General features: G+C 48.1%; 1 protein-coding gene across 11 annotated transcripts in view; it reads left to right on the top strand.

The window, feature by feature from the left end:
* Positions 1–17029, top strand: part of LOC143422709 (CUGBP Elav-like family member 1-A) — a 229858-nt gene that overhangs the window by 107148 nt on the left and 105681 nt on the right. For all 11 annotated transcript variants that reach the window (XM_076893558.1, XM_076893559.1, XM_076893561.1 and 8 more), the window contains exon 2: positions 12674–12843. In XM_076893558.1, coding sequence (XP_076749673.1) covers positions 12674–12843 — 170 coding nt within the window. The remainder of the gene's footprint in view (positions 1–12673; positions 12844–17029) is intronic.

Below are 17029 nucleotides of genomic sequence, written 5' to 3' on the forward strand. Positions count from 1 at the left end.
AGACCTGCACTTACCTTTACCTCTTGTTTCTATACCTACCCGCATGTTTTTTAGCATTTTTCCGCCTTTTCCCACTCTTTACTTTTCCTTTACCTCGACACACCCTCACACCAAGGACCTCACCAATCACTGATCCACAACTTCCATTTCCACCAGTCCAACCACCCTCGACGACTCTATATAACCAGACAGATCTTCGCCCTCAGTTAGTTCTACAAAATCATTCATTCCACGACGCATCAGCACACACATCAATTTTACCACGAGATACTTGTACATAGTTGTAATTTAGAAGTTAAATATACGTTACAAAAATTGAAACAGATAGTTGTTCTTAATTGGCGGCTATCGAGTACCCAGAAACACAAGTTTGACGGTACATTTTATGGTCCTTCGAGCCGGATACACAGTGTAATTGTACAGTGATATAATAAAACAGTGAATTCATCAAAATGGCAAATAGTGAGATGAAACAACTCGTCGCACGGCGTGCCATCATCAAGGGTCACTTGACCCAATTCAAGAACTACCTGTCCGACTACGCAAATCAACCAGATCCAGTCAAACTTTCGGTGAAGGTGAAACGACTTGCAAAAAGCTTCGAGTCGTTCGAAGAAGTGCAACAAGCGATAGAATTGCTGGATACGGCAAGCAATCAAGCAGCAGAACGAGAGACCATAGAGGAGCAGTACGACGACCTCATTACAGCAGCCGAAAAACTACAGCATCCAACTACTACGGGGAACCAATCATCATGCATCTCCCCATCGATGACATCTAGCGGACCTAACGGGGTGAAGCTTCCGAAAATTGATCTTCCCCGATTCGAAGGAAAAACTGAGCACTGGTTAAACTTCAAGGCACAATTCATCTCCCTCATTGACAATCAGGTATGTCTCACAGACACCCAAAAGTTTCACTACCTCAAATCCGCACTATCCGGCGAGGCAGCCGAAACAATCAACGCAGTGGACTCCACGGGAGATAATTATGCACATGCATGGGAGTTACTAAACCGGACCTACGCGAACAAAAGAGTTATGGTATGGCGCCACGGCGAGCTGATACTAGAAACTCCACCCATCGAGCGAAACTCGTCATCGTCGATACGTCGCCTCACCAACAATGTTCGACAACACTTAAAATCCCTAAAATCTCTCGGGGAACCGGTCGACACATGGGATACTGTGATCATTTTGAACCTGCTTCCCAAGTTAGATCGGGAGACAAGAATGGACTTCGAGAAAACACTCGTCGCCGACCAAATCCCAACACTGGACTGTCTTCTCGACTTCCTCATGGACAAGGCCAGACACCTTGACGCAGGAGAACACAACGCAAGGCAAGCCACCTCCTTCGCAAAAATAGCCTCAAAACCTTATACCACGGAAGCGACAAGAAGCCGTTCCAGGCCTCAACATACATTCAACACTTCCATCATGGCCTGCCCGTTATGCAAGAGTAGCACACACCGGATATACGACTGCGAATCATTGCGAAGCAAATCAGTACCAGAACGAGCAAGAGTAATCGCACAGGCAAACTTGTGCTCAAACTGCTTACGCAAGGGTCACTCATCAAGTCAATGCAGATCCATGAAATGCCGGATATGCGATGGCTTGCACCACACTCTATTACACCAAGAAACTGAAGAGCCTTCAACAGACACGGAGCCAACAGTGTGACTCAAGGAACCCGGGACCCCTCAGCACCTGTCACTAAGCGCCAACCTGACCACGGCCGAGGTCATGACCACCGCAGTCATAAAGGTGCGTGGCAGGACAGGTACGCTTCTAGACTGCAGGACACTACTAGACACCTGTTCCACAGCCAACTTCATCACTGAAGCCCTGGCAACCAAGCTCAACCTGCAAAGGAAGCGCTGTTCGGTCCCGGTAGGAGCACTAAATTCATTACATACCACATGCAATCACTACACAACAACCACCATTCAATCAAAACACTCAAACATTCGCAAGACACTCACCTTCTATATAATCAAAACCATATCAACACTCATTCCTAGCCAGTCAATCAATCGAGAACACATTCCAATACCAGCGAACATTAAACTAGCTGACCCCAACTTCGATAAGCCAGCACCGGTTCAAATGCTGATCGGAGCTGGACCAACCTTATCGTTTCTCAGCGTAGGTCAAATCCAGTTATCAAACACACAAAACACAGATTTAATACTGCAAAAGACGCAGCTAGGTTGGATAATCGGCGGCAGCATTCTCGAACATGGCAACAAGGCAAAACCCGCATCTCAAACATACCACAGTGCCGAACTACAATTTGATCTCGAAAGGTTCTGGAAAATAGAAGAAGGCGCAACGCAAACACATCTCTCACTCGACGAAGCAGCAGCAGAAAACCATTTCAAACAGCACATACAACGGCTAGAAAACGGCAGGTACGTAGTAGCCCTGCCATTCAAGGACAATCACAATCAATTGGGCGACTCGCGGCAGACCGCTATGAAGCGTTTGCACTCATTGGAAAGCAAACTGAAACGAGACACGTCGCTAAGGGAAGAATACACAGCCGTAATTCAAGAATACCTTGACCTCGGTCACTTATCACCCGCTACCGACGACCAACCAGGATACTACCTGCCGCACCATGCCGTCATAAAGGAATCTAGTCAAACGACCAAGGTACGTGTTGTCTTCGATGGGTCGGCAAAAACCTCGTCCGGCTTGTCACTGAACGACACGCTACTGATCGGACCAACCATCCAAGACGACCTATTCTCACTCATCCTACGATTTCGATTATACAAATACGTGCTGACTGGCGACATCGAGAAGATGTATCGGCAGTTCCTTGTGCGAGAAGAGGATCGCCGTTTCCAGAAGATCCTATGGAGGAACTCCAGCGGCAACATTCAACCATATCACCTCAACACAGTGACGTTCGGACTCTCCGCTGCTCCATATCTAGCGACGCGATGCATCCACCAATTAGCCGACGATGAAGCAGAGCAATATCCACTGGCAGCCAATATATTAAAACAAGACCTCTACGTAGACGATCTCATCACCGGAACACAAACCCGAAACCAAGCCATACAACTCCGAGATCAGGTTATTGGACTACTAAAGCAAGGCGGTATAAACATACGACAGTGGGCATCCAACGACCGCACACTACTGGAAGGCCTACCAGAAGCGGCTATACGGCTCCCTCTCCAATCAGAACAAGAGGCGACAATAAAAACACTCGGCATCTACTGGAACTCACAAACAGACACCATCAATTATTCGGTAAGTCCAGCTTCCATCGGCAACCACATTTCCAAACGATCAATCCTATCCGACATCGCCAAAATCTTCGACCCACTCGGTCTGCTCGGTCCGGTGGTCGTCAAGGCAAAAATTCTCTTACAACAACTGTGGCTGCTGAAACTACATTGGGACGAATCAGTTCCATCTACAATTCACACGGCCTGGCAGGAATACCGTACGCAGCTAAGTCAGCTAAACAACATCGCCTTCCCGCGGAAAACAACACTGGACGAGGCAGACGACATCCAATTGCACGGCTTTTGCGACGCCAGTGAGAAGGCATTCGGAGCATGCATCTATCTGCGGACGTTCAAGAGAGGCCAAGTGCAGTGTACCTTGCTGTGTAGTCGCACACGAGTTGCACCGCTCAAGGTAATTTCTTTACCTCGATTAGAGCTATGCGCCGCTCTGACGCTAGCAAGGCTATATCACTCCGTCCAACAAGCAACCAACATCAAACCGACGAGAACAATTTTTTGGAGCGACTCGACCATCACGCTACACTGGATACATACCCAACCATCCCTTTTGAAAATCTTCGTAGCCAATCGGGTCTCAGAGATACAGGACAAAACAAACACCGCGGAGTGGCGACATATCCCATCGGAGCACAACCCAGCGGATCTATTATCCAGAGGAGTGTCCCCCGGGGACTTTACGCATCTTACGTCATGGTATTCCGGGCCTACTTGGTTGACCCTGGATGAGAATCAGTGGCCGAACTCACCACTCAGTGAACCTGAAACTCTTCCAGAAGTCAAAAGGCAAGTATGTCTGACCACCAAATTACAATCCAACGAAATCTGGGACCGCTATTCCTGCTTCGCAAAATTGACCAGGGTTATAGCCTATTGCCTGAGATTTCGACGAACACACAACCACTCATCCGACCTGTTGCCTGAAGAATTGGCGGCCGCACACAATCGCATTCTCTATTTGGTCCAGGCCGAATGTTTCCCATCAGAAATGCAAGACTTAAAGGAAGGAAGGGTGAGACCGGAAAGCAAACTAAATGCTCTCAGTCCTTTTCTGGATCCAGATGGTCTGATACGCGTCGGAGGGCGCCTCAAAAATTCAAACCTCACTTACGATCGCAAACATCCGATAATTCTTCCACAATCACACCACATCACATCATTGATAATTGAACAGGCACACATCCGCAACCTCCATTCAGGCATTCTGTCCACGCTACACAACATCCGCCAGAGATACTGGCCGCTAGACGGCCGAAATCAGGTACGAAAAATCGTTCGTCGATGCGTCCGATGTTACCGCCTCTGCCCTCCGCATTCCAACATCCGCATGGGAGATCTGCCCGCTGCCCGAGTGACAGAAACTCGCCCATTCAACGTCGTGGGAGTGGACTACTGTGGACCGTTCTTCATCAAGGAGAAGAAATATCGCAACCGGAACAGCGTAAAGGTGTACGTAGCGGTTTTCGTTTGCCTGGCAGTCAAGGCGGTCCACTTAGAAGTAGTCACCGACATGACTACTGACACATTCATAGCCGCGCTCCGACGATTCATCGCCCGACGAGGAAAGTGTAGCCAAATCTACAGTGACAACGGCACAAACTTCATCGGCGCAAACAACCAGTTGAAGGAGTTGTTCGAGCTATTACAATCAGACGTTCACCAAGCCAAGGTCAACGCAATGACAGCACAAGAGGGCATCGCGTGGTCATTCATCCCACCTCGGTCACCAAATTTCGGAGGTCTGTGGGAGGCGGCCGTCAAATCAATGAAACACCATCTGAGAAGGGTAGTAGGAGAGACATTGTTCACCCTCGAAGAATTTTCCACATTCGTGGTGCAGATAGAGGCCGTATTGAACTCACGACCCTTGACACCACTATCAAGCGATCCAAATGACCTATCCGCATTGACTCCAGGTCACTTCCTAATCGGTCAACCCCTTACTGATCTACCTGATACCAACTTCAGCAACACCCCAGCCAACCGATTATCAAGGTGGCAGCTCATCCAAAAGGTACGACGAGATTTCTGGGTGAGGTGGCATAAGGAATACTTAAACGGACTTCACACAAGAACCAAATGGACCCGTGACGACCAGAAGCTACAAAACGGCATGCTCGTGGTTATTCGAGAAGACAACTTACCACCACTACAATGGAGGCTGGGAAGAATCATCCAGATCCACCCCGGACGTGATGGCATCGTTAGAACCGTCACAGTGAAGACCTCTACGACAACCATCGTGCGCAACGCCAGAAGTTTAGCACCGCTACCTCTTGATTGATTCATTCATCTCCATACTCACATTCATACTTCTAGTTGAACCAATAGTTCAACGGGGGCCGGCATGTTCGGTTCCCGAAAACCATATACTTCAAAACTCATCCCATAATTCATTACGAGATTTATGCCACGGTCGGAATGGCTGCTATTTTTGAGAAGGGTCTTTAGTTTTCCTTCGCCATCTGGGTGCCAAATTCAGATGGTACGTGACTTTACACACATCTTGCAATTCCTGGCCCTAACTTATCTCAATAGCATGCACCGTGTCGTAAATCTCCTCACCTTCCACAACCCTCGAAATCACCCAAACAGACTGTGACCACATGGACAGCTCCAACAGATTCGACAGACCTGCACTTACCTTTACCTCTTGTTTCTATACCTACCCGCATGTTTTTTAGCATTTTTCCGCCTTTTCCCACTCTTTACTTTTCCTTTACCTCGACACACCCTCACACCAAGGACCTCACCAATCACTGATCCACAACTTCCATTTCCACCAGTCCAACCACCCTCGACGACTCTATATAACCAGACAGATCTTCGCCCTCAGTTAGTTCTACAAAATCATTCATTCCACGACGCATCAGCACACACATCAATTTTACCACGAGATACTTGTACATAGTTGTAATTTAGAAGTTAAATATACGTTACAAAAATTGAAACAGATAGTTGTTCTTAATTGGCGGCTATCGAGTACCCAGAAACACAAGTTTGACGGTACACTATTCATGAAATAACGTATTAATTGTTGGACACAGCCCGCGCGCGGATCTTTACCGCGGCTTACACGCGCGTTCAATTTGCATTCGTATGCAAATAACGGGGCACCCGCTATTCAATCAAACCCGAGATGATAACGATCATCAAATTAGTGTATTTAAGTTTTGACAATGATACCACTCGCTACGCGCATGTTTCAATTTGCAAGTTAAACTTACAGTCCAACAGTTTCTAGTACTGGGATTTTCCCTGCGCACCCCTTTCACCCCCGTTACGGTGTGTTTTATCGTGTTTGTGCAGCGAGGAGCGCGGAAGCTGAACAAGGAGGAATTAAATTCTTATGCGAGATGAACGCGATTGTTTCGAAAGTGTTTCGTTAAATGGCGCATTAATATTGACAGCAATCCGTACTTCTATTATGAATAACATCGACATTGTTACCCGTCTAATTGGTTGCGGTTGAAAAACGGTCGAACAAAATTTTTGCGCGAAGTGCTCGCAAAGAGAATTCGCATTTTTACGCGGACACGAAATTTCCACGAGCCAAATCGAACCGACAGAGTCTTTAGCAAACCGTGATAGAGTACACAGAGAGTTCCCTTTACCCCGAGCGAGAGTCAACAGAGGCTCTAAATCGAGGAGAAACAGCAACCGCTTTTACCTTTTAACGGAGAGGGCATTTACTCCTAAAAACGCTAACCGAGCGTAGCGGTTTATTCGCCATCGCAGCAGGCAGCGACGAACGCGATGGAAAACGCGGGAAACTCTAATCGACTTTGCCCCGAAAAAATTCCGCGGACCAACCGCGAAACTTGTCGCGTCTCGTCCAACCCCATCGACGATGTGTGCTCTGTCACGCGTGATCCTCCATCGAACTACGTCCACCATTTTCTTTCTATTCATTTCCCTCGATCGCGATCGACGACCTGGCACGACACGTTCCCTAATTGCGTGTCGCCTCGGATAACCACTCTGTTCCTCGATTACTCGCGATCTCTAACGAAATCAATTAACTCGAAAGAAAGGAAGTGATCCGCGATACACAAGCAGATATCCGTTCGCGTCGTCAGCCGCACACCCCTTCGAGCGCACTTTCGATCCTCCCTCGACTGCCTGGACGACCGTCTCCTCGCGTCCCGAAAGTACTACATTGGGCCACGGTCAATTAAACCAGAGGACTATTCATCGCGGCTGGCACGTTGGACCAGCGAAATTACATCGATCTTTCGCGTTGGATGAACCGGAAGATAAATTCCCGGCCAGCGAGTCACTCTCCCTCTCGCGCGAGGGCCACGCGAGCCGAGCTCGAATCTCTTGCTGTATTCATTGCCCTATTGTCCGTGGCTTTGAACGTTATTATTTAGAGTCGAGTCAGCCATCAGCATCGCCCTAAATTACGCATTATCTCTCCTCGGGCACCGAAGAGGCTCCGCGCGCTGACTCGCCACGAAATACCATTGTCTCGCGCGCACGGGGTGCCGAGATTGCGCGGCATCCCCGTTTGCTACTCTGACTAACCTCCACGCGTGCACGTGATCGCGACGCGTCGTCAAAGCTGGGAACGGAACGGGCGGAGAATTGGATGTCAACCGATCGACTTCCGCCGGTGATTGATGAGGACACGCGGATACTAATTAACCGAGATCGCTCGCGGTTACATCCTCTTAACGCGTCAGCTGTGGGTCCTTCCATTTCCGTCGATTCTACTTCGTCTCGCGTGTGTTTTCTCAATTTTCACTCGAACGCTTTCGTGAACGAAGTGTTCAAAGATATTGAGAAGTGGTTGCGGAATAAATTCTAACGTATTTTACCGTCTATCAGAGTTCATGCTGTTGTTACGAGAGGGACGCAGTTCCTCGAACGTTCTCCAACATCTCCAGCCAGAGTCTACCGGAAGGAGCAACGTTCTCCATTACGTAGACCGGCGCGATAAGGATCAGGACGCGTGTACATTCGCTCCGTGGGGTAATCCTCGTTACGACCTGATAATTGAGCGTTTCGCGATGCCCTGGCAGAGAGTGTAACCGCTATTATTGTCGAGGCGGTATCGATACGGTGGCTCGTAATGCGTTGTTGCCATGCGTCTTGAATACGCTCGGAGATTTACTGCGTTTCCATTATCCGTGCCCCTGGATTTATTGTTCATCGATTAGCCGCGATTAGGCGGCACCGTGACACGATTTCGGTACGTTGCGGACGATCTCTGGTGCCGCGGTGCGCGCTCGTCACTTCCATCGACGCGAATTTCTGCGATACGAGGCTCGCGTTCACGTTCGGCTAAATTTTTCATCAACTTCGTCCGCCGGGTCCGCGCGAAATGAATCGCGCAAAAATTTCAGTTCCCCTTTCGCACGAAGAAACGAACGAGACGGTTATTCTGCGAACTCTGTATCGCGGGGTGTATTAATCATCGTAATTATCCTAATGGAAACGGAATTTAATATTTCTGGAACAATGGATTTCCATAATTAATTCCGAGCTGTAAGTGGCGTGGTTTTAGATCGCGTAAAATTTTCATAAAACTTTCGCTCCGCTTTGCTGAAATTTAATACGTTTAATTTCCCCAATTGGACATTATTGTAAACGAAATAAAACGCAAATAGTCATTGCAGAGATGTTGAACGTTTTATCGTTCATCGTCTTCTTTGCAAATTCGTCGAGATACCGTGGCAATTTTAATCGCCTGTTCGGTTACTTTGCAGCGCTTAATTAAATTCGTTCAAAAATAAATTTCCTCGCGAATGCATCGTATTAACGGGGGCGTACGCGAGAGCACGTCGGAACTTAATGGTTTAGGATGAAATTAAAGATGTCGCGTTACAATTCGGACGGAACTCTCACACGTGCTATTATATAGATAACATTTAACGAGTAGATGGTATATCTGGCGGCGCTCCCATCTCTTAACTCTCAGCCCCCAAGGGGTTAAAATATAAAGTGATCCAAACTCGAGATCCGGGCGAGCATCGCGCCGGGTATCGTGTAATCCAACTTGGATCCGTAATCTAATCTACGAATGGATTTTAATTAAGATTTTCATTCGGGTGTTAACGACGTTGATTCTTTAATAGACGCGGACGACTTGTTTAGCTAACCTACATCGATCCGCGATTAGCTCGACTGCTCCCAGCCCCTTTGATTTCCGAGGGTGGATAACCAACCTCCATCGGATGGCGGGTAGAGTCTCCCGGGGGTGGTGGCTGCTAGCATTGTAACGGTTGCTCTTTCCACCTCGACTCCATCTCTCGTGCCCTGGCTATATAGGACGAGATGAGAGGAGCCGGCCGGCTGGAAAATCGCTTTAAACCTCCCTCACTAATATTAACTTTCTCCTCTATCCTTTCGCGAAATTCCCCAACTCTTTTGCCCGTACTTTCGCATACCGAATTCTAGCGGTGACGAGCCCCAGCCGTAGAACTTGCCGCGCCACCTCGATCCGCGTAGGGGCTTGGAATTAATCCCTAATAAATTTCATTTCGCCCTTGGAAAATTCTTTCTTTATTGCCAGAACTCCCCCCTCTGTTTCTCTCTTTCTAGCAAGCGATTCGAATTTCCCCGATAGCTGTTCGTTACGAATCACTCCTGGTCATCTCGTTTGTCGATCCTCCCGTTAAACGCAGGACAGGAATAATACCAGCGTGACTCCGCCCGATCGAAAACTGTTTCGAACGCGAATCGTTTAATTGCGCCATCAACGACCGGCAAAATAGCCGCGCGCCGCGACACCGCCACCGGATAAACCGGCAAAAACAGCAAATTACCGCCGCCTCGGTGTCGGTGGCCATTACGGCCAGCGATCCCGGATAATGGGCACAAGTATGAAACAAAATTATCAACGCGGTCGCGTTCCAACTTTGTCTCGTTAATTATTATGCACTTAACGTCGCGACGCACCAACCGGTAGCTCGACCGTCGCTGCGCTGAGAACTTCTCCTTTCGCCTGGTTCGCGGTCGAACGACGATGACTTTTAAAGTTCGCAGATTTATGGCCGCGACCTGGTAACGGAACAAGAAAGGCTGACCGTAGACAGGGGAAAAGAGTTCGCCTGTGTCAACGGAACGCGCGCGATCGCTACTTCAGCGGCGAACTTTACGTCGCCGCCATTTTATCGCGCTACCAAATGTCGAGACTCGACGACGATACGCTAGTTAATGCATTCTTCCTATTCTGGCTACAGATCGAAGCAGAAATCGAGACTATTTCATCTTCTTTGGATACAAACACTCTTTTTAATCGCTGCGTGTAATGATGGGGTGTCATCGATTTTTAGAAAAATCAGTTCACTCGAGAGGAAGACTTTAATTACGAATTTTAGTTGTCGATCCGATTTCTTCGTTAACTTTTAATTGTACGCGTTATTTAATGGCACGTGCCATGGTCGAGTCGCGTAACGCGTTCATTAATTAACAAAGGAAGCGGTGTGAGGATAATGGCGCACAGGTCGGCTCGCGTCTTCCTCGATAAACCGTGGCGCGATTCATTATTCGCGCGTAAATGAGAGAAAAGTGTCATCGAGAGTCGAGCGACAAATGGCACGCGTCACGAAGGTACAAACGGGGATACGCGCTCGTAATTGGCCGCACGAGATACCTGCTGTGGTGTTGAATAAACGTCGCGCGAGGGGACGCGACCAAAGCGATTCGAACGATACGCCAGCCAGAAAATTATATGGGACATGCACAGACGGTCCGCTGGATGATCCGTTCGAATGAGATTCGGGACTCGTACGGACCGCGTCAGCCAACAGGACGATCTCAAACGCGTGTAACGCGGACGAAGTTACCGCGTCGTCGGCGAAAGTGGCGCGCAAGTTTTAAAAGCGTCACCGCCGGGCAGACGTGCTCGTTGGACTAATTAAACATAGAGCGTGGCCTCTCGCGAAACCCATGCTGAAACGCGATGGATTTAGCCACGTTTTCCTCGCTCTCCACATATGGAATGCGATCAGTTTGTACGAAACTCCGTGAGAGACGAGGTGTAATGACTTTAATAGCACCCATCGTACTGCAGAGCTCGTTATTTCCTGGAGTGGCAACAAATCGGGACACTCGATGTTTATTCGAAACGGTTCGATTCACTTGGAGCCTATCAATTCGATACAAGTAGAGGCGCGATGCGAACGAGATGTATTTCCACTTTTCCCTGTTTTTTTTTTTTTTTTTTCTTTTAATTTCGAGTTGTTACACACTCGAATCGAACGCTTAAGCGGTTTTATCGGTCCCGTAATGAGATCGGTACGCGGGCACGGGGAGCTCTTAAAGCGAATATCGCGCGGCCCGAATTCGAGTGCACTTCGGCAAATGAAAATGTTTGTTAATCCGACGAATCCGTAAGTATCGCGTTTTGAAGAGCGCGTTACTCGCGCGTAACATCGACATCGTTAAATGCGAGATCCGCGAGGCGGACGATTATTTTCCGGGGTGATCCTCGCCTCTCGAAAACGCTACGCTCACCCGTGATCGAAGAGACGCGATCGCGGGATTTTTATGCGCCACGGCACGCTCGTCTGCGGATGCCGTCGTAAATGGCGCCGTTTCGAATCTGCTAGACTTTTGCAGGAAACAAGACGAGCGGAGATTAAGTGTATCCATTACTGGAACAGATAGAACAGGTTCCTCGAGATCCATCGCTATGCTTAATGAGTTTAGCGCCGCGTAACTTTTCAAATTTCTGGAGAACTTTAAAACTGGGTCGAGTAATTACGTAGTGGCAATTAATTGTAGAACGTTCTGTTACATTCTCTCCTACCTACCTCCATTGGAAAGTATTCGTGCGTAGATAAATTTCAATTAAGGCTACGCGTAACCGCGCGCATCGACCAATGTTATAACGTAAATATCCCACAGGTCGAATGGCAAAATGCTGTACGTCCGATCTCCATCAGGATCGAGGTACGCGCTCCTCCGTGTATACACGTCAGATGGAACCCGGAAGTTTCGCGGAACTTTCAAATAGCTGGAAATTGTAGCGTGTATTTCCAAGAACACTGCGATCTATCGCAAACAAACAATTTTGAAATGTTTATAATTTGAAATTTCCATAATTAAGCATACACAGCCGTGCCCGATCGTTCCTTTGATCAGCGTCCCGATAGTCAAGCTTCTGCTACAGTTTGATACACCTTGCCAGCGCAATTTCCCGCACTTTATCTCAGCCGAACTTTAGATTAGCATTGTCGCAATATCGCGTGTCAAGTGTCGAGCTTAATGGCAGGGGAGATCGGAGCTGGTTGACTCGATAGAAACAAAAGTGGCCACCGGTTGTACGTTGCCTTCAATTAAATAGAATTAGTCAGTCAACCTCGTCGATCGAATATTTTCTAACCAACAATTTTTTCATTCAATTTTGCGTGGAACCGATGTTTCATTATTAAAAAATGCCTGTTTCTGTTGCAGCATAATGAACAACAACAGCGTGGAGCAACCAGACCCGGACAACATAAAAATGTTCGTGGGCCAGGTGCCTCACGATATGGACGAGAACGACCTCAGGAAGTTGTTCGAGGAGTTTGGTCGGGTGCACCAAATAAACATCTTGCGGGACAAGATTACCGGAAGTCATAGAGGTAAGCGTTCGATCGGCAACGATCAGCCCCTCCCAGTACCGCGCGAAAACCCTCCTCCATCCAGGAGTGAAATCGTCCCAGCAATTAATTGAATTGAACTTGATCGACGTCAATAACTTACACGTGACAATTTGGATTGTATTTAATCTACCAATTCGCCGGTGTATATGATTACAAATAAAAGCGAAGCGTGGTGTCCAATAATCTGTAGAGCGGTATAGGGGAGGTTTCTAGGGGAGGGAAAGGAAGCTGAAGCGTACACATCGAGTTTCGATCGAGTCTCGGGCACACGTTGACCGAAAGCCGCGCGTTAATTTAATTATTTGATTTTTCCGAACCGGTAATCCGGTATATCGCAATATTCGATAACGAACCGAATTTTCATTAGTCCACCGCGTAGCAAGAGGCACTTTAATCTTGTCGCGGCTCTATTAACTACACCGTTCCCGATAATCGGACGAAATTGAATTGTCTCGCGGCGTTTATTTTTAATCATGGCCACTGCTCGCCGCGTACCTCGTCGAGTGTTTCACCGGCGACCGTTAAATCGCGTCCTCGCGACTCTTCGCCCCGTTTCCGCCAGGCTCGCGTCCCAGAATCGCCCCCTCGAAAATGTCTCCGGCTACCGATCCGCCATTTCGTCGCACGCGCGCGAACGGAGGCGCGAAAGGCGAACTCGCGCGATGAAACGGGGGGCAACGAAAATCGAGACGTCGAGCTGATCGAGGGCGTCGCAGCTGCATGGGGGAACGAACGATCGGTCGAAGTTGACAACGAAACGGCACGCTGGTCCGTATGACAAGCGTGAATAGATGTAGCAACGGGGCTGGCAGAACAGGCAGCGTTTACGATGCCAGGAAGAACGATAAAACGTAGGGACACGATCGTAGACCGAGATTAAACTGGACTCTCTATCTCTGCCCCCATCTACCTACATTTCTCTCCACCCCTCTGTCCCGACCACGTACAGTGGATATAATTCGAGAATAAAATAATTCTCGCGAGGGATTTGAAGGTACGATTTCAGGAACGTCGCTGCCGGATGACGAGCCACTGTGTCCTTATTTCACTCGCAGGAGTCTCTCCTCCTTTTCCCTCTCTCGATTCTCTCTTTCAACTCGAATGGAAATTAGTCGAGCGTGGAAATGCTCGTTCCAACTTTAACCCCGCGAATTTGACTATTCTTTCGCGCTCCTCAGGAGTTTAAGGAAGACAGGTACCAATTAACCTTGAAAGTTGACCAGTGATCATGTAACGATTCTTCCAGTTGTTTTAAGAGGGTTGTTGCTTGATGAATCGCGTCTGCTTGTCACTGTTACCGGTGTTGGCATCGAGAGACGACGAAGGTTTCCAAGGAGGTCGTCAGTGAGGAACAAACGAGACGAAGAGGTCGCGTAGCAGGGACGAAACAGCCAGAAAGAACTGATAGGAAAGTACATAAGTACTGGTATACGTGGCACACGCGGGGATCGATGCCCAGACGGAAACGGTGGTCGTCGCTGGCAATTCTCGAGCTATTGATCGAAGAGAGGGAACCACCGGTGTCCCTTGGCCTCTCTTACGCCGTTACGTCGAAACGTATCCCTACGTGGCTAGGTATACACCTACCTGTGCGCGTCCATATGCAGCTGGTTGGCCATCGTGGATCGCGCGCCCGTGGAATTCGAAATTTGCCTTTCATAACCACGAATATCCGATCCACCTCTCCTCTCCTCTTATCCTCTCTCTCTCTCTCTCTCTCTGTATTTACTTTGGTTCCTGGTCCGTTCTGGATTCGACCTACTGTTTGGAAGGAAAGACGTTTCGTTTGAGACGTGCCGCTTCCCTTGGCTATTTTACATAACATTTGCTCCAAATACCGTGGGGGGAAGTACGATTCTTTTCTTTTCGCGATATCATGCGAACCAATTCGCTTATTCGTTTCTCTGTATTGTTAATTTCGATCGTTTACATTAATTCCGCATAAAAATCGGAACGATATCCGTAATACTCCCGATACCAATAATTGCGACTAGCCGAACTGAAACACAATACAAATCGAACGAAATGGAAAAATTGGAAATCCATGAATTCCACTGTGAGAAATCCCCGGGATTATTAATGAACCATCGAAATATTCTATTTCGATAATCCGAAAGTAAATGTTTAAAATAGGAGTTTACAAACGTCGATACGAGAATATTAATGCGAAATATTCCGCGCTGCGGCAGAACGGAGGAAGGAAATATTCAGTCGCGATAAATTGTGAAGATAGTTTTTAATTGTTCCTTGCCACGATACAATTCGCTCGAAACTTTCCAGAGCGAACAGAGAGACAGAGAGAGAGAGAGAGAAAGAGAGAAGGAGAACGAGCGAGCTTTATTCAGGAAACGTGACGCAACTGTTGGGTCGCTCATAAATCAATTATTGGTTACTATTTGGAGCGCGGAAAATTGCTTACTGTCCGCCTGTTTTATTCGAATGTCTCATTAATTATCCACGTTACGTCCGCGTCCGGTAATGGAAATTGAATTACACGGGGAATATTGAAAAAAAAAAATCAGGTCCTCCTCCACCTCCTCGCGTCGAGGCGTGGAAAAAAATAAACGCGACGCGGAGAAATTGGACCGCGTTTCCGGGGGAAACGAGTCGCAACGTTTTCAAGTTGCAGAATATAAAATTCGTACGGTTACTTTTTCGGGCCGCTGAAATCCTGAGGACCAGCGGGACGATTAATCCAGACGAGTCGTAAACGTCACGAGCAGCTGCAAAATTGATGGTGGCGCGGAGAGTAGCGGCCAGATGAAATTCGTTTGCCATTGTGAAAGTTTAACTCGATCTCTTCGACTTAATGGTAAATTAATGTTTCATCGCCAGCTCTGTTCTTTCAATCGCGGTCTCTCGCCCATCTTATTCTCGCCACGAGCACAGATCGATTCGTAATTACGATAACTGGCAGAGCGTTTTTCGACCGTGGCGATATGATATTTGACAAGTTTGTACGTCATTCGCGTCGCGGTGAGGCTATTTTCGGCGTCGAAACAACGGGCCCGGGAAATCGATTTCATTTGACCCGCGAGTGAAAACTTAAAAGGCGCGCCGGTTGAAACAGCAAACGCGAGACGCGGCTGTAGACGTAGCCGCTGACCAAACAGCGTCGCGGAGAAGGCAAACATTGTAATACGCGGGCATTTCGCCTCTCCGGCTGGGAATAAAACGTCGGCTGGGCCGCACATATTTCTAGTTAATTAAAGCCACCGTGTCGTTTCGCTCAGATTAACAGCGAGATGTCACTGTTACACGGTAGCCGCGCGTTCGTGCGATCAACTGCGTTCCCTGGCTATTATCGTTAATAATCGTATCGGTAAATGGAGTTTCTGTAATTCCTGGTTTTGTCGCGTGTTACACGCGCTGTAAAACACGCTTCCAATTGATTTCCCTGTCCTGCACGCTTTTAATGATAAACAAGATTCGCGTGCGGAATTTCGCGTTGCTCGATGCGTGGACGTGAACCATGCGTGCACCTTGTTCGAAGGCGAATGGCGATTAGAAACGTGAAAATTTTGTAGCGACTGTATCGAAACGAACCAAGGGTGAAAGGGGATGAACGAGAGATTGAAAATAGTAGAAGGAGAATCTGTAGGATGCGAGCAAAGATTAGACGTAGAAATCAACGGAGAGAGTTCCTCGCGAAAGCTTCGATATCGAGGGAAACCTTGCAACGACGGCTGCGAGCTTAGCCAGGATCCTATTTTCGCGCGTTCGAGTAACTCGCGCGACGTATAAGGGTTGGCGAAGCAAAGTGGCTGAAGCAAAGAAATCATAAAACGAAACATTCCGACGCACCTATTCTATCCGATTGATCCCACGTAAAGCAGCAAGAAATGGTAGGAATCCGGTACTCCGCGTTACTTTGTGCGACGGTAACGACCAGGGCGAAGAATCTCGATCGAACGACGCGGAGGATCCTCGCCTCAAAGATTCCTGGTCCCAGGTATTCGTTTAACGCACGGTAAAATATTCCGTGACGCTATCGAGTGGCAAAGAATTTCCTAATTGTGTTACTGTCCCTTTGCAGCGACTGACATTTTCTCCGCCGCCTCTTCATTACCCTTTCGTGAAACTGAAAGCCATCGCTCGGTCTCTCCTCGAGTTTATGCGCCATTCCTCGATAGCGTTTCCCTCGATCTCCACAGCGTGTAAATCG

The sequence above is a fragment of the Xylocopa sonorina genome, chromosome 4 (assembly GCF_050948175.1).
Source record: "Xylocopa sonorina isolate GNS202 chromosome 4, iyXylSono1_principal, whole genome shotgun sequence".
NCBI lineage: Eukaryota > Metazoa > Arthropoda > Insecta > Hymenoptera > Apidae > Xylocopa > Xylocopa sonorina.